Below are 18,911 nucleotides of genomic sequence, written 5' to 3' on the forward strand. Positions count from 1 at the left end.
TTTGGAAGAAATGCAGCCAGAGTGCTCCTTGGAGGCCAAGATGGCTAAGCTTCGTCTCTCATACTTTGGACATATTGTCCGGAGAGAACAGTCGCTGGAGAAGGATGTCATGCTGGGTAAGATGGAAGGTCAGAGAAAAAGAGGAAGACTCCCAACAAGATGGATTGGCCAGGTGGCATCACTGATGGCGTCAAGTGTGACAGCGGTAGTGAGGTTGGCCCAGGATCGGACATTGTTTCGTTCTGCTGTGCATGGGGTCACTGTGCGTCAGTTCCAACTCGATGGCACCTGATAAAAACAACAACAACAATGGCTAGTGATCATGAACATTTCTTCATATGTTTGTTGGTGGCCCGGATCTCTTCCTTGGTGAAGTGTCTGTTCATGTCCTGTGCCCACTTTTTAATTGGGTTATTTGTCTTTTTCTTGTAGAGATGTTGTAGTTTCCTGTATATTCCTATAGAAATAAGTCCCTTGTCTGATGTGTCATTGCCAAAGATTTTTTTTTCCCATTCTGTGGGTTCCCTTTTTACTCTTTTGGTAAAGTCTTTTGATGCACATAAGGTTTGAATTTTTAGTATGTCCCACTCATCTATTTTGTCTATTTTTGTTTGTGTAGTTTTCAAAATGTTTGGTAGTCTGTGTATTCCCTGAATTATTGTCCTCACACTTGTCCCTATTTTTTCATTGATGGCCTTCATAATTCTGGCATTCACATTTAGGTCTTTAATCCATGCTGAGTTGGTTTTTGTATAAGGTGTGAGGAGAAGGTCTTGTTTCAGTCTTTTGCATATTGCTTTCCAGTTCTGCCAGCACCATCTGTTGAAGATATTATCACCTCCCCAAGCGATATATTTAGGCACTTTGTCGAAAATCAGTTTGCTATATGTGGATGTGTCAATTTCTAGATTCTTGATTCTGTTCCAATGATCAATGTATGTTTCATTATTCTAGCACCAAGCTGTTTTGACCACTGTAGCTGTCTAATAAATTTTGAAGTCATGGAGTGAGAGGTTTCCAACCTTATTCTTCTTCTTAAGCACTTCTTAAGCAGTGCTTTGTTTATCCTGGGTCTCTTTCTGTTCCATATAAAGTTTGTAATTGTTTTTTCCATCTCTTTGAAGAATGTCATTGGAATCTGGATTGGGATTGCATTATATGTGTAAATTGCTTTGCACAGTATTGCCATTTTCACAATGTTAAGTCTTTCGATCCAGGATCATGGTACACTCTTCCACTTTTGTAGGTCTCTTTTGGTCTCTTGTAGTTTTCTTTGTATAGGTCCTTTGTTTCCCTGATTATATTTATTCCAAGATATTTCATCATTTGGGCAGCCACTGTAAATAGTATTGCTTTCCTAATGTCCTTTTCAATGCTGTCATTGTTACTATAGAGGAATACAACTGATTTTTCTATGTTAATCTTATACCCTGCCACTTTGCTGAATCCTCCAATGAGGTCTAATAGCTCTTTTACTGAATCTTTGAGGTTTTCTATGTATAGTATCATATCATCTGCACATGCAGACATTTTTACTTCCTCTTTGCCAATTTGAATTCCTTTAATTTCCCTGTCTTGTTATATAGCTCTGGCTAAGACTTCCAACACAATGTTGAATAAGAGTGGTGACAAAGGGCATTCTCATCTGGTTCCTGTTTACAGAGGGAATGCTTTCAGTTTCTCTTCATCAAGAGTAATGTAGGCTGCTGGTTTTGTACATACGCTCTTAATTATGTTAAGTGTTTTTATCAGGAATGAATGTTGGATTTTGTCAAATGCCTTTTCTGCATCAATCGATATGATCATGTGGTTCTTTTCTTTTTTGTTATTTATATGGTGGATTATGTTAAATTTTTTAAAATGTTGAATCATCCTTGCATCCCTGATATGAATTCCACTTGATCATGATGTATTATATTTTTGATGTGCTGCTGGATTCTGTTGGCTAGGATTTTGTTGAGAATTTTTACATTTATGTTCATAAGGGATATTGGTCTATAATTTTCTTTCTTAGTTATATCCTTCCCTGGTTTTGGTATGAGGGTTATGCTTGCTTCCTAAAATGTATTAGGAAGTTTCCCATCCTCCTTTCTATTCTGGAATAATTTGAGTAGAATTGCTAACAGCTCTTCCCTGAATGTTTGGTAGAACTCACCAGTGAAGCCTTCTGGGTCAGGACTTCTTTTGGTTGGGAGTTTTTTTTTAATGACCTGATCAATTTCTTCTTTTGTTATGGGTCTGTTCAGGTTTTCTACTTCACTGTGTGTACGTTTAGGTAGGTCGTGTTTTTATAAAAATGTATCCTTCTCTTCTAATTTTCAACTTAGTTGCAGTACAACTTTTCTTAGTATTCTGTTATTTTCCTTTTGATTTCCTTTGGTTCCATTGTGACTTTGCCCGTGTGGTTTGTAATGCATGCTATTTGTGTTTCTCCCTCTTTTCTTTTCTTAGGTTTGCCAATGGTCTGTCAATTTTGTTAATGTTTTCAACGAACCAGTTTCTTTTCTTGTTGATTCTTTCTATAGTTTTTCTGTTTTCTATCTCATTTATTTCTGCTCTAATTATTATTTCTTTTCTTTTGGTGGCTGTAGGTTCTATCTGTTGGTCTGTTTCTAATTGTTGTAGATGTTGTGTTAATGTGTTAATTTTTGTTCTTTCTTGTATTTGGATGTGTACATTTATTGCAATAAATTTTCCTCTCAGCCCCACTCTCGCCATGTTCCAAAGATTTTGGTATGTTGTGTTTTCGTTCTCATTTGTTTCTAGGAACTTTGTGAATTCACATTTTATTTCTTCTAGTACCCATTCACTTTTCAGCAGGGTGTTATTCAGTTTCCATGTGTTTGACTTGATTTCCTTAGTCTTTCTATTGTTGATTTCTAATTTGATATCATCGTAGTCTGAGAAGATGCTTTGTAGTTTTTTATATTTGTAAATTTATGGAGGTTTGTTTTGTGGCCTAAGACATGATCTATTCTGGAGAATGTTCCATGTGCACTGGAAAAGAATGTGTATTGTGCAGTTGTTGGGTTGAATGCTCTGTACACATCTATGAGTTCCAGTTGGCTGACTGTGTTGTTTAATATCCTCCTTTTCTTTGTCAAGTTTCTTTCTGGTTGTTCTATCCATTTTTGAATGTGGTGTATTAAAATCACCCACTATTATTGTAGATTCGTCTATTTCTTTCTTTAATGGGTTCTTTTTTGACACTGAATTTTAGTATAAAACTTTGAGTCTGGATTTGGAGCTAGAGGAATTGCATTCTGATCCTGACTGAGCCACATGCTTCCAATGTTTCCTTGCTCTTGGCCTCAGTCATTTCCGCTTGTCATCTCTGAATTCATCATTCCATGAAGGACCTTGGAATGCTGATATAGGATGAACATCTAGAATAGCAAGCATAGCCATGGTGTCTAGAGATTGTCTCCTTGAGATGAGATGGGAGTGGAATATGATCCTGGGGTAAAAGTACTGTATTCTAATGGATGTGATCTACTTGTATATACAGTAGAATCCAATATCTTATCTATACAGCAGTTATCACTAAGGTTTCCTGTATGTTTCTGTAGGATTAAGCACTGGACTGGTAACCTCAGGGTTGGTGGTTCATAGTTCCTTGGAAGCCCTATCCAGGGTCAATATGGTCAGAATGAGTCAGTGAAAAAGAGGAAGACCCACAACAAGATGGATTGGCATAGTGGCAGCAATAATGGACTCAAGCATAACAACAGTTATGAGGATGGCAGAGGCCTGGGCAGTCCCCTATTCACAACAGAATTTCTGTTGTTAATTGGTTCACTATGAGTTAAAACTGACTCGATGGCACCTAACAACAAAAACAACAACATCATAATGCTAAGAACAGTTGCCTTCAATCTTATCCTAATTTCTATAGGTAGGTCCATAGCGAGCAACAACTTGTCTTGTGTATTTGGTAGCCTTTCTGTGCTCTGTCATTCTTGGTGATCACTTCTGGATTTCGCCTAGGCTGTCAGATCACTGTTTTACTATGTACTTCTCTATACCTTACCTTTTGTATCGTATTATCACTTATCCTAATTCTACTAGGTCCTTGATTTGTAGTTACATTCTTCACACTTTATTGTCTTTGTAATTGACTAGCATCTGGTAATTGTTGTTGTTGTTATTGTTATGTGCTGTTGAGTTAGTTCTGACCCATAGTGACCATGTATAGTGTTTCCGAGGAGTAGCTGGTGAGCTTGAACCACTAACCTTGCAGTTCCAACCAGTTTTGCAATCAAGCACATTAATCCATAGCTCTGGTGGGGCTGTTTTCATTGATATTGCTTTTTAGAAAAGACAGAGACCAAGAACTGAGGAAATATGATAACTCATACAACCCATCAATTGCCTACAAATAGATGTTCACCATTATGCCAGATGCTAGAAATACAGTAAATGTAGTCTTTCCCTTAGGGAGGTCACAGCCTGCAGTTCTGTTTCTCAATGCCCCACTTCTAGAGTGGGAAACTGACTTGAAAAATCAATGGTTATACATCACTGAGCTATGGGCTTGGAGACTGGTATGGATTCACAGATAAAACATGGAGAAGGTTAGGTCCCTGAACAAGAGAACTCTGGAAACTTGTGTGGAAGGTCAGGGACAGGAGGTAGGTGAGGCAGGGAGGCTGGTAGTGATTTAAGAAGGTAATCATGAAGGAGAGTGGATTAGAGAGTGGAATTTGAATAGTAGAAGAAAACAAAAATTAAAAAGTATGGCAGCCTAGAGTTAGCACATTCAGCTACTGATAGAAAGTTTGGAAGTTCAAGTCCTATCAGGGGTGCCTTTGAAGTAAAGATTTGTAATCTACTTCTGAAAAATCAGCTATTGGAAAGCCTATTGTTTTAGTTATCTAGTGCTGCTACAACAGAAATACTGCAAATTGATGGCTTTAAGAACCAAAAATGTATTCTCTCACAGTTTAGGAGGCGAGAAATCTGAATTTAGAGCATTGGCTCTGGAGAAAGGTCCTTGTCTCCTTTCAGCATCTGCAGGCCCAGCATTCCTAGGAGATTTCCATGTGCCTTGTCATCAATCTTTCTCTTGGAGCTTCACAGTGCAGGGACCCCAGGTTCAGAGGACACACTCCACTCCTGGTTCTTCTATCTTGGTAGTAGTCGACCCCTCTTTCTCTGTGATCTCTTATAAGATAAAAGTTGTTGCATGCCATACATTTGGGAATCTTTCATAAATTATATCAGTGTGGGATATACTTAATGCTCTTATTGGTTTATGGCATCAAATCACATGGTGAGGGGACAGCTACATCTCAACTGCCAAACCATTGATAATCTGGATAAGGCACAGTTCTATTCTGATATACATGAGGTAACCAGGTGTTAGAATTGACTTGATGACAACTGATTGAAAAAAAAAAGGGGGGGGGGAGAAGGTGTTTGGGATCCTGAAATAACTCATTGTGGCTGGATTGGAAAGCATGTAAAATGAGGCTGTGGGAATAGATAGTCTTCAGATCATGGAGGCACCATGAACCTTGCAAATGAATTAAACTCTATCCTGAACTCAATGGTGAAGCTGAAAAATTTTAAGGGAGGTATAATGCCCTACTTTTGGGAACATGGTGGCTGTATATGATACACACTGGATTGTGAACCATAAGGTCTATGGTTCGAGCTTGCTAGCTGCTCCACTGGAAAAAGATGAGGCTTTCTGCTCCCAAAGACATAAAACTTCAGAAACCCTATCTAGGGTCCCTATGAGTTGGAACCAACTCAACGGCACTTAACAACAACAACAACAATACCCTAACTTATGTTTAAGAACTCCATGTAACCATAGTGTAAAAGGCAGGTTGGCAGAGGATAGTAGATTGGGATAGGAAGAAGGACTAGGGTGACAGCTATAGGAAAAAGAAAGAATGATACAGAGTCTCATTTTCATTAATATTCCTAGGCACAAAGGACCTGTGGCTTGAGGAAGATCACATCATGGTGAAGTGGGGCATCTAGAAATAGAACCTGCAAGTGCAAAGGACCTTTTGTTTGCCTTAACACCATCATTTGTGCCCTTATCTTGGAAGACCCATGAGATCAATAGGTAGCCTGACTATCTGGAAGGATGCTGAGAAAGGCTAGAAAAAAGAAAAGCTTACTACCTTTCTCTACTTGTTAAAAAAAAGTCATTGACGATGGTGACATTCCAATTTATACTTGCCAAATTAGTTAACTGATCAGAAATTTTTACAATGTGTAAAAGTGCTTGCCAGTGTATGCCAATGCTTGGGAAAATATGTGCTGATATTGGTGAGAACCAATCACAGAATAAGCACACAGTGGATGTGTACAAGTAAAATACAAGATATTAAGTGTTTCATCTCCAGAAAGAAGCAGAGAAATTGCTGGGGTTGTTTACACAAGTCACCCAGCAAACAAGTAATAAGTTTGTTGACTAGCTGATCTAAAGGAGATTCTCTGAAGACAGATGCTGGGGTGAGAATTGGAGGGAGCTCTTCCATCATATTGGGAATGGGTGGAAGATGACTCTTGATACTGTCACCCAAGACTTATGGTTCTCTTCCCCTTCCTACTTCCCTGGACAGGTGCAGTGCCATACTTACACGGGGTACTGCTGGTGTGTTACCCCCGATGGAAAACCAATCAGTGGCTCTTCTGTGCAGAATAAAACTCCTGTATGTTCAGGTACTGTAAAGAAGGACAGCAAGAATGAAAATGTTGGCAAGAGACACCTTCATTTGTCTCCTACATCTTGGGAGAGGAGGACCTATAAATAGCTGTGGGGAGTTGTGAGTTATTTTCTGGGTCAGGGAGGAGGCCACTGAAATATACTTGCTCTGCAGTGAGCTGGGGGATGAGAGTCAAGATATGCCCATGTGTATATATTTACTTAGTTTGAGTTTAGGTTTCTATCCCATATGCTTTTCCCAAGCACTGGCTGTAACCCGTAGAGCAGGGATAGCTTGTGTGCTGACTCTGATTTCTGGTGGCTTTCATAGTTTCTTATTGAGATGGGTTTCAAGATGCATTGGTGTTCAGCATCAAAGGCTGGGGCGATCAATTACTGATGCTTATCATGGCCACAGTAGAGAAGAGTATCTGCCTTCTCTGAGCAATACAGTGTAGTGTAATGGAGACTTTTTGTAAAAGTGGCCCTTAAATATGGCTAATCATCAGCAGTTTCTGGGGAATGAAAAAGAACCTAAATGTTGAGATTCCCCTTTCTCTCTTTGTATATTTTCATCTAGTATGTCTAGAGTGAGATCTGGAGTCTCTATTTTTATAAAAGTGGTTCTGATGATTAAATAAGTTAAGAAATCACTGCTTTTAAGGAGTTCCATTGGGTTGGTCCATAGCAAAAATTAAGTCTTTTGTATTCTCAACTTAGAGAAATTATGCTCTTGGGTCAATTATATGGAATTGTGAGTTACTGATTTAAACCCACTTCATACATTCCACCATCCATTCAGATGGTAAGGAACTCATGGGTTCACCATGTGGCTTAGACCTTGTTAAAAAAAAGACTGTTCCACACATCAACTTCCTATTTCTCCATATTGGTATGTAGGAATTTTCATTTATTTACTCGTGTTTTATTTTTGGGTTAACAATATAAAACACTGTGTTAAAGTCTATGACATTCCAAAGACAGGTAGTCCTTTTTACAAAATGTGTTCATTTTCCTACTGGCACTGATACATAAGAGGAAAAGTAAGTAGAGAGGCAGTAGATGTCTGCATTAGGAAACTAAGATTTATAGGCCAAAAAGGAAAGTTGATTTTGTTTGTGGTTTACATGGAAACTGGAAACCTTAATTGAAGTTGGAATGGAGAAGGGGAGGAATTAACCTTCTTTGCACATGGCCTGGAAAGATTCACTTAAAGCTAACAAATACTTGAGAAGCAAGTCACACAGGATATTATAATTGGATTATTATAAAGCTATTGTATGGAAGGTATGAGATGGACTAGCAAAGTATGGATTCTTTCTTTTGCTGGTGGGATCTGCACAGATACCTTCTGTGGATGTGCTGGAGAATACAGATGCTGCAGAATCAGGACTGTAGGATGGTATGCAAAGCAAGTGATTGGTCAAACACACATGATACCCCCACCTTGACATAGATTACTCTATGTCTAGAAAATTATTACCATGCCTCAGATGATTTTGGCCCATTCATTACAATTGGGCCAATGATTTTCTACTTAATACAGATGGAAAATTGCTGATTTCCTGCCATAACCAGCAAGGGATAGTTATCATTGCATTTGCAGCAAGAGGTGATTTTTGCTCAGCTGGGCTTATTGGCTCAAAACGTGGAGCTGGTGGGAAGTGGGGAAGATGGGGGAGTGGAGGCAAGGGGCAGTTATTGTATTGTGCAATTTTGTAAAACAAAATTGGTGAAGACCATTTCCAGGGAACCTGAAAACCATGGCTCATTTCAACAGTGTGGGGATATCAGTGACATTGATGTTAAGCAAACCCCACTTGACATGCATGTATGTACTAATTTTCTATATATGTCCCTAGATGTGTATACAATACTTATATACATAACCATATGCTCATGACTTCAGGCTCTGCCAGCTCTTTGAAAGAAACCAACCACAGTGCATTCTGAATGTCTATATTTTTGTTTCCTCTCACCCAAGGTTCAGTCACTGACAAGCCTTTGGGCCAGGGTAACTCAGGAAGGAAAGGTGAGTAGAGTTCTATGCTTTATCTGAATGTTTGCTTCTAAAACCAGTCCAAGCAAGAGTTCTTAGATGAGATAGAAGGAGCAGGTTGAAAGGTAAAAGTGCCCCACAGAAAGATTTCTTCATTCTTACTTTAAGTTTCCTTCCTAGAAGCCCTGCCCTAGAGGTAAGTATGGCTCCTGTAGTGGTGGGATCAAGCTCCCAGAATTCCTGAGGGCAACTTAAAACAAAAACTATGATGAAAGTAGGGAATCATGTCTAAGTCTGCCCTGGATAACTTGACGTGGAAACTCATTTGAACTTCCCATCCCTCATCCCACCACTGATTCTTATTCATGAATGTCCAGCTCATGCATCATCCAGACTGAGGCTAGGCCAGCTTCATGGGCCAGGTGATCTGTGCAGTCATAAAGCCCCACCCTTCACCCCCACCTGAGGAAGGACCCTGTATTGGATTTAAAGCTCTTCTATTGCTATCATGGAGTCCTGGTGTGGTGTCATAGGATAAGCACTCAACCTCAAGGTTGGTTTGAATTGCAAGGTCAGCAGTTCAAAGTCATCAGCTGCTCCTCAGAAATCCTATACAGGTGACTATGAGTTATAATGGAATCGATGGCACGTAACTTAATTGCTGTCATGGGAATGCAGTGGCTCTATATGGTAAGCACTGGACTTCAAACCACAAGGTTAGTGGTTCAAGAGTGACAACTGCTCTATGGGAGAAACATGAGGCTTTCTACTTCCATGAAGATTTAAAGCCTTGGAAACCCTACACAGGGCCACTGTGAGTTGGAACTCAACAGCACTTAACAACAACTACAACAATAATCATGATCACATATTTCTTAATGATTTTGTATTTCAACTTGTGTTTTGTAAGTTAAGTCTGGTGGGACAACAGAACACCTGTTTGAGCAGAAGTGTGGCCAATACTTACCACACCATTCACCTATACCATTTGTGATGCCTGCTACTCAGCTTCTGTAACATGTTTACATTAAAAAAAAAAAAATGTTTTTAAGTAAGCAACATTGAAGAACAACTAAAATGCCATGATAAATCAAGATACAGAGCCTTATGGAAAAAAGGAAAAAGCTTTATATTTTAGTGCCTTTACTGGTACTTTTCCTGCTTTATGAGCACAGACCCCACATTTTCATTTCACACTGGGCATGACAAATTATGTAACTGGCCCTGATTAAGCATTATTTAATAAGCAAGCCAACATGAGGAATAGGCACCTGGCTTATGCTGGCTATAATTTTCAGTGTGAATACAGGTTGAGTCCTAAGATTCACCACCATATACCTCCAGGCTATCAGACATAAAGACATCTAGTAGGTGAATGAAACACATGTATCAGTTTCATTGTATTGCACAAGCACCCTAATACACAGGAGACCACAGGAGCCACAGGAGACTGTGGCTTGGTTTAAGGCTTCCCACCTGAATCTGGGCCTTGGGAAATAAAGTGTACAAGGACCCAAATGGAGAATTAAACCTGCTGATGGTCAGCATGAGGTTCACAGGCTTTCCTATACACTGTCACCTGGTGCCTGCCTCAGGTGCTTATTGCATAAGGACACAAAAAGTTGGCAAACTGCTCTTGCTTGCAGTACTCTAAGAAAGCATGGAAGTACAGCTTGGTGATACCATCACTCAAAAGAAAACATGGACCACTGCAAGCTGGAATGTGTTGAGTGTAAATAAGGGAGTGTGTGCCTTTACAGATCCTTCCTAAAACAGTGAAAGAGTGTGCCAGTGGTTCTCTCCCAGGTGGGAAAGTGAAGGGTGAAGCACAGAAGTCTCCTGCAAAGACCTGAAGTCATCAACACTATGAATAGAGTGTGTCTATCTACAATTTATTTGGATTGGAAAAGGAGCTGCTTTCAGTCCTGTTTGCTGCAACTGAAGTCTTCAGGACCATATCCTTTGTTCCCGGACCTCTAAAATTCATGAAAAATTATGCAAAACAGACAACCTGGATTTTTCCTACCATAGGGAACTAGGTGTGTGATAATGAAAAAAGTCACACACGCAAAGGCCATCCATAGGATTTTGGCTCTTACATTGGACAAAGAGTTCATTTCCAGGGTGGTGGTATGGCCTTATGCTTGCTTGTGGAGAACAATGAGAGACAGACATGTGGTCATCCCAGGCTCTCACGGATCCAACTGGAGAAGGGAAGTCAATAAATTGGAGTGAGTATCTTTTGCTCCTGTTTTGTTCTAGAGCCTGCTTGTAGAGTTGAAGAAGGGTGGGAAGTGGTGGCTTGATTCCTCAAAGGGTGATGCAGGGAACAAGGGGTGGATGGGGGACATGAGGGGCTAGAATCTGAAGCCTCATCTCAGAGAGATAAACTGTTGTCATTTCCCAGCACTTTGTTCCCTACCCCTAGATGGGTTCTTCTTTTCCAGGTGGTTCGGAGGAGGCTTTATCTTTGGTGCACATGTCAGGACAAGGTCTAGGGTGAGAAGATGCAAGAATTACTCTACCCTGGAGACTGACGTCTGCTCACTGGTCTCTGCTTTCCTCTACTCAGAGGACCAAGTCAGGCACTATATCCCATTCCCTTTGTTTGTCATCTTGGCCTATAGCAGCAAAGAACAGGCTCAAGCCACCTGTAGGAAGGACCACCTGAAATCACACCTGTCCAGGAAACTGGGGGTTGAATGGGGATTGCATGTGAAAGGACATTTGTCATATCCTGTATCCACTCACTGAGGTACCTCTTTCAGTTGCCACTTAATAATGGAATGTGTTCTGGAGGGCAGCAGGTGGGAAAGACACAAAAGGCCCTTGTCTGAGCTCATGCCCACATATGGGGTCTCCTGGAAGGCATCTCTCTTAAGTGAGTGCTCAGCCCTTCAGCTACCATAGAGTCACAGAGAGATGCCAGGCCTCCCCTTCTAAGGGATATGGCCAGAGAGAGGTAAGGTTGGAGGTATATATGTGAGGGATGGGGATGGCAAGGGGAGAACTGGATCCAGCCTTTTCTTTCCCTGCTCTCTTACCTCTGTGGAGGCTGGGAGAGATCAGTTCTTTTTGCCTGGAGGGAATGAAAAGGCATATTGTATGACATAGACGCTGGTTGCTAGCCAGGAATTAGTCCTCTAAAGGAGAGGAGGAGGAAGACAGAGAGAAAGAAGGCAGGGGAGGATGCCCTTGAGATAGCAGGAGGAAGGGTGGAGGGCGCAGCAAGGTAGTGGCAGGTCATAGCCATGTGGCCAAGGACCAAAGGCCTAGGCTGTTGTGGTTCCTGGGTCCACAGGTATGGGGCCTGGGGGGAAGAAGTAGAAGAAGGAGGGAGGGAGGGTCTGTTATCTTATCCATATACACGTGCTCCAGAGGAGAGGAGGGTCAAAACTTCAGACTATTTACTTAATCCCTTGAAATGGCCTTTCCTTCCTCTGTTCTTTGGGCCCTTTGTGTTTAACCAACTCCTTTATGGGCATATGTGTGGTAATTAACATGTGCAGTGCAGGGGCAGGACCTTGGGTTTGAGTTTCAAATATCCATTGATATGGAGCAATCCCAGCCTAGCTGACCCCACCTCCCCTTTTCCTTCTGCCCTGCCCTTGAAGAGAGATGTGAAGGTGTGTGTTACACATCATTAACATGTATTTTATGGATGCTACAGAGGAAACTCTCAATAGAAAGACACAGATTCATCTTTGGTTTTAATTGAAACCATCACAACAACAGAAGTGGGCCCCAAGAGAAACGGAGATCATGAATTTACCTTGACCAGATTTTCCTGGCTGTGCCAAGGCCTGTGGATTCTCCTCAGAGACCTATTTTGTGGTCTTGATGTTAATTGATGTGGGTGATGTTGGGAGTTTCCAGGATAACAGACCACAAAGTTGCAGGCTGGATTTGGGCTTCATTGCTTATGAGGTGCAGGAGGGAAGTACCAGCCTCTTGTGGAGTGATGAGTGATGAAGAATATGGAACCACACCTCTGAGATGACTTCTGGTAGTTTATCTGTGAGCTCACTTTCTGAGTGCCCAGGACCACAGGGGCTCAGTGGTGATGCTGTGACAAATGGCAAATGAAGGTGAAGGCCATCATAAGTTTTCTCCAGGTGGTTTTGGTCTAGGAGTAAGTGGTAAGGGAAGTGAGCAAAAAATAGATATTAACAAACTACTTGAATTTTTTTGCCAAGGTATATTTGACAAGCTGGCCTTGAAGAAGAGCAAACTTTCCAAAACCCAACCTATCTTTAATTTGAGAAGATATTCTGTTTCCTTCCCATGTACTCCAAGACCTCTTCCCTTGTTTCTATTTTTAGAATCTTTCACAATGCCTGTTGTACAAGTTGGTACCAACTCAGGAAGATCTAGTCACCCTAGTGATAGATCGGGTGGCACTCTCATTTGGTGCAAAGGGTGTGCTTAGTACAGGGTGATAGATGGCAGGCATCCTAGCTTAAGGATGGGCACCTGAAGGAAAGAAATGTGCTTCATTGCCTTAATATGGCTGAGATATGCAGTGCTGGCCATCATGGGGCTTTCAACATGTAGAGCATCATCTTTAGTCTTAACCTTCTTTTCTGTCCCCCAGCACAGAGGGGAAGCTGGATTAGTAGTTGAAATCTGAGCCATCAGATAGCAATGGTCTGATTGCTAACAAGCCAACTGGATCTGAATGGAGACTGGCCACTGACAACCTCTCTGGCAGTGACCTCTGCTCACGTTGATTTTCTTTGGAGAAGTATTCAGTCTGAATCTGTGCCTGAGCAGCTCCAAGCCCATGAAAAGCAGTTCTTTTGCACTCTATGTGCATGTTGCTGCTACTTCCTGAGACTCTTTGGCCAAACCTGCAGGTCCCCATAACAATTTTGCAGAGATCAGTTCTGGGAACATGGTGTATGAGTGTGTTTGGGTGCCCAGTTTTCAGCTCTCCCAGCCTGACTCCATCCTACTAGTCCCTGCCCTCTATCTCCATCCTTATTCTAGGGTCTCAGAAGAGAATTTTATGTCCAAATAGTACTAGGTTAAAATTTTGAATCCCTGCTACATTTCTACCTCCAGGGATTGGGAAGGAAATAGGATCTAGGTATCTGAAAAGTCTCCTAGTCGTAGTTTCTTTTGAGCCCCTGGTAGTATTAATAAAGTACTCAGAAGATGTAGTGATAATGTGCTAGATGACAAATATAAAGGTTGGTGGTTTGAATCTACCATCTGCTCCACAGGAGAAATATGTGGCAATCTGCTTTCATAATGATTATAGCTTTGGAAATGCTATGGGGCGGTTCTTCTTGGTCTTATGCCACTATGAGGCAAAGTCAACTTGATGGTAAGCTTAGTTTGGTTTTTGGTAGTATTAGTAGCCATTGTTATTTTATAATTGGTCTTTAGAAAAATTCTTTAAATCAATAAATGTTCATTGAAAGCTTGTTGAGTACCAGGCTCTTGATGGCCTTTGAGGATCCAGTGATGAATAAAACAATAATAGTCCTGGCCTTCTAGAATTCCCATTCAAATGGTTCTTAATGTCTTATTACGGCAGTTGCCTTCAGTTGGCCATAAAGCCTCCCACAGAAGCAGCAGAATTCTAGATGTTCAGCAGCTGTCACCTCTGCAGGGAGCTGTGGGGAGAAAAGCGGCCCTCTAAATACCCATGGCTGGTAGTTTCCATGTCCAGAGCCTAAAAGGAAGGGCCCTAGAGGGTTCCTCAAGTCTTATTTTTTTATTTTTTAAATAATTTTGAGTTTTGTTCCACATTTCCACCCCTCTATCCAGGACATTCAAATGTGATCCCTTTCAGAGCAGCTGGTAGTTGTAGCCAGGTACCATCTAGTTCTTCTGGTCTCAGAGTTGTGGAGACTGTTCAAGTGCTCTATTAGATTAGTCTATTGGACTAATTGATTCCAAGCATCTTCAATTCTCATTACTCTTTTTTCCACACATGGAGAGACCAACAGTTGCACTTTAGATATGGGCATTCATGAGCTTTTAAGACCCCAGAAGCTACTTACCAAAGTAGGATGTGGAACGTTGTTTTTGTGAACTATGTTATACCAATTGACCATGATATCTCCTGAGACTATGGTCCTGAGCCCCCTAGGCCCAGCAACTCATTGCCTTAAGATGTTGATATGCAAGGAAACTTTCATCATTTTGCCTCCTGTATACTCCACTACAGTCATAGTTATGTATGCAAAAAAGGTAAATAAATACCCACATACAAATAGCTTCTATCAAACCTTTATATATTTGTGGTATACTCTCACTCTTCCTTCCATACTGTTCAGCCTGTATATCTGTCCATGCACCTACTGAGAGAACACTGTTGTTCCAAGATTGTGTGTATAACACTATTTACCTCTATCCCTTTTAACCCTTACATGTCTCCCTGTGTTGTCATCTTTCTTCATTCTTCTGCCAGTCTCCCTCTTGTTGTATATTGCCATACCTGTCACCCAAGTTGGAGTCCTGGGGAGCACTGTGGGTTAATGCACTGGACTGCAAAGTCAGTTTGAACCTCAAGGTTGGCAGTTCAAGCTGATCAGCCACTCCTCAGAAATCCTACACAGGGTCACTATGGATCGGAACTGACTCAACGTCACTTAACTAACAACAACAACAACAAAATCAAACTAGTTAACACATATCTATTTTCTAGCCAGTGGATTATTCTCCCTTCTCTCCCATCCCTGGTAACCATCAAGGAATGTTTCTTTGCATGAAAACATTTTCTTGCGTTTTTACAATAGTAGTCGCATATAGTATTTGTCCTTTTGTGATTGACTAATTTCACTCAGCATAATGTCCTCTATGTTCATCCATATTATGAGGTGTTTTGTAGATCAATCAATATTCTTCACTGTTGCATGTTCCAATGTGTGTTTGTTTATCCATTCTTTCATTTGTGGACATTTAGGCTGTCTCCATCTTTTTACTATTGTGAACAGTGCTGTGATGGATATCACTGCATATATCTACTCATATCCTGGATTTTATTTCTTATGACTATATACCAAGTAGAGGGATCACTGGGTCATATAATATTTCTATTTCCAACTTCCTGAGGAAGCACCATACCATTTTCCAGAGTGCTTGAACCATTTTACAGTCCTGCCAGCAAAGTAAGAGGGTTCCAGCCTCTCTACACCCTCATCAACACTTGCTGATTTCTGTTTTTTTGAACTATGCTACTAATGCTGGTGTGGCAATGTGGGTTAATGTGCCAGACTGTAAGGCCATTTGAACTGCAAGGTCGGCGGTTCAAGCTCACCAGCTACTCCTTGGAGACCCTATACAGGGTCACTATGAGTTGCAGCCGACTTGACAGCACTTAACAACAGCAACAACAACCAATGCTGGTGTGAGATGATATTTCATTGTTGTTTTGATTTGCATCTCTCTAAGGAGTTCAGGTAATGTAGTCGTTACAAGTCTGGCTGCTAACCTCAAGGTCAGCAGTTTGGAACTACCAGCTGTTCCAAGGGAGAAAGATGAGGTTTTCTGCTCCTGCAAATATTTATAGTCTTAGAAACCCTATGCAGGATTGCTATAAGTCGGAACTGACCCCCATGGCACACCAGCACCACACCAAAAGCATGATAATAAAATTAAAATTTGTAAATTGGGCGTCATTAAAATTAAAGACTTGCTCTGTGGAAGAGTCTGTAGAATGAAAAAAATCAACAGACTGGGAGAAAATAATTTGCATACTATGGTAAATGACTTATATCTAGAATATATAAAGAACTCTCAAAATAATTCAGTTAGAAAATGGGCAAAAGACATAGGGAGACATTTCACTAACCCGTATACACAGATGGCAAATAAGCACAATGAAAGATGCTCAACATCATTAGCTATGTTGTTGTTAAGTGCCGTTAAGCTGGTTCTGACTCATAGCGACCCTATATAGGGTTTCTAAGGAGCAACTGGTGTGTTTGAAATGACAACCTTGTGGCTCACAGTCCAGTGCTTATCCTACAGTGCTTATCCTACACACCAGGAGTCCATCGTTGTTAAGTGGTATTGAGTCACTTCTGACTCATAATGACCCTGTATAGGGTTTCTGAGGAATGGCTGGCAGGTGAATTTGAACCATGGACCTAGTTTAGGAAATGCAGATTAAGACCATTATGAGATATCACTATACACCTATTGTCATTGTTTTTGTTGTTGTTAAGTGCCATCTGACTCTAAGTACCCTGTATAGGGTTTCCAGGGAACAGCTGGTGAGTTTGAACCACCAACTTTGTGGTTCAAGCTGACTTTGCAGTCCAGCGCATTAACTCACAACACCACACCAGGACTCCATACACCTATTGTTGTTGTTGTTAAGTTCCATCGAGTTCTGACCCATAGAGACCTGTGTAGGGTTTCCAAGGAGCAGCTGGTGATCTTGCACCACTGACCTTGTGGTTCAAATGACTTTGCGGTCTAGCACATTAGCCCACAGTGCCACACCAGGACTTGAGCTAAAATAAAAACAATGGCAATATCAAATGCTTGTGAGGGTACAGAGAAACTGGATTTGTCATTCACTCCTGGTGAGAATGTAAATTGGTACAGCCACTCCAGAAAATAATTTGGAAGTTTCTTATTTCTTAGCTTTTTATTGTGTTTTAAGTGAAAGTTTACAGAGTAAATTTTTTTTTTTCCATTCAATAATTCATACACATTTTGTCTTGTGGCATTAACTGCAATCCTTGCAGTGTACCAGCACTCTTCTTACTTCACATTTCTATTTATCCTTCTTTCGTATCTCTTCCTGACTTCTGAGCTTTATCCCTGGACAAATGCTCCCCTTTTGATCTTGTTTGGTTGATTGTTCTAAGGATTGTCTTCCTTCCTGGTCTATTGTTCATCCTTATAGGACTGTCTATTGTTTGACTAAAAGTTGATCCACAGTAGTGAGTTCAGTTAAGGCTTGAAGGGGACCTACAGGTCATAATCTTGGGGATTCCACCAGTCTCTATCAGACAAGTTAGCCTGGATTTTTTTTTTTTTTTTATGTGTGTGATTTGAATATGTTTCCATATTTTTATCACACTATATCCAGGACCTTCTAATTTGATCCCTTTTAGAGCATTAGTAGTACCTGAGTACCATCTAGCTCTTTGAGTCTCAGGGTTGTGGAGGCTGAGGTTCAAGTGGTCCATTAGTTGTTTCCATGTGGCTTTGATTTTCTTCACTCCTCTTTGTTCTGGACAGGGAGAGACCGATAGTTGCACCTTAGATCGCCACTCTCACAAGCTTTAAATACCAAAGTAAAATGGAGAACATTGTCTTTGTAGACTGTTATGTCAATTGACCATGAGGTCTTCTGAGACTATGGTCCTGAGTCCCTAGGCCTAGTGACTTATTTCCTTCGGGTGTTTATAGTTATGACTAAGAAGTTTCCATAACTTTGCTTGCTGTGTGTTCTATGGGATGCATTTGAAGCATATGTAAGTACAGATGTGAAATGATCCTCTGTCAAACCTATATATATTTGTGGGTGTAGTACCATCTGCCTTGCCACACTGGTTCAGCTTACATGTAACCACTTAAAAGATTACTGCTATTTCACAACTGTGTGTATGATTGTTGCCTTTAACTCTTGTGCTCCTCCCGGTGTCTTTCTTTGCCTTGCTTATTTTGTGCTGACCTCCCACTTACTGTATATTGCCTTTCTCTTCACTCAAGTTAATATGTGTCTTCCCTCTAGAAATTTCTTTAAAAACTAAACATATGCCTGCTACATGATCCAGCAATGACACTGTAAACATTTATTCCAGAGAAATGAAAACTCATGTCCACACAATGTTCATAGCAGCTTTATTTGAAATAGCCAAAAGTGCTTGGTATAAAAGTGCATGAACTATGCACACACATAACCACACACATAACTGTGTGCCTGTAAAACTAGTGGAGTCTGAATAAGGCCTGTGAATTACATCAATTTCATGACTTTGATAATATACTATAATTATGTTACCACTGGGGAACATGAGTGAAGGCAACATGGGACCTCTTGACCTCTTGATCATTTTTGGCAACTTCCTATGAATGAATACTCATTTCAATATAAAAAAATAAAAAATAAATGGGCACAGGGTGGAGGTGCAGTGAAGGTCGCTATCAGCAATAGCACAGAATACCAGGCAAAGCAGATTCAGGGCAGAGCTCCAAAACTCGGAACCACAGAGATAGGAATATTTTAAAGGTTTGAAGGCTTATAGCTTGTGGAGTTTGGAGTTGAAGTAAAAAATC

The 18,911-nt window shown here is 40.7% G+C and overlaps 1 protein-coding gene across 2 annotated transcripts in view; it reads left to right on the top strand.

Moving 5' to 3' along the window:
- The window catches only part of SMOC1 (SPARC related modular calcium binding 1), a 314,710-nt gene that overhangs the window by 185,259 nt on the left and 110,540 nt on the right, over positions 1–18,911 (top strand). For both annotated transcript variants that reach the window (XM_006865589.1, XM_006865590.1), the window contains exons 4-5: positions 6,582–6,681; positions 8,649–8,696. In XM_006865589.1, coding sequence (XP_006865651.1) covers positions 6,582–6,681; positions 8,649–8,696 — 148 coding nt within the window. The remainder of the gene's footprint in view (positions 1–6,581; positions 6,682–8,648; positions 8,697–18,911) is intronic.

The sequence above is a fragment of the Chrysochloris asiatica genome, unplaced genomic scaffold (genome assembly GCF_000296735.1).
Source record: "Chrysochloris asiatica unplaced genomic scaffold, ChrAsi1.0 scaffold00079, whole genome shotgun sequence".
NCBI lineage: Eukaryota > Metazoa > Chordata > Mammalia > Afrosoricida > Chrysochloridae > Chrysochloris > Chrysochloris asiatica.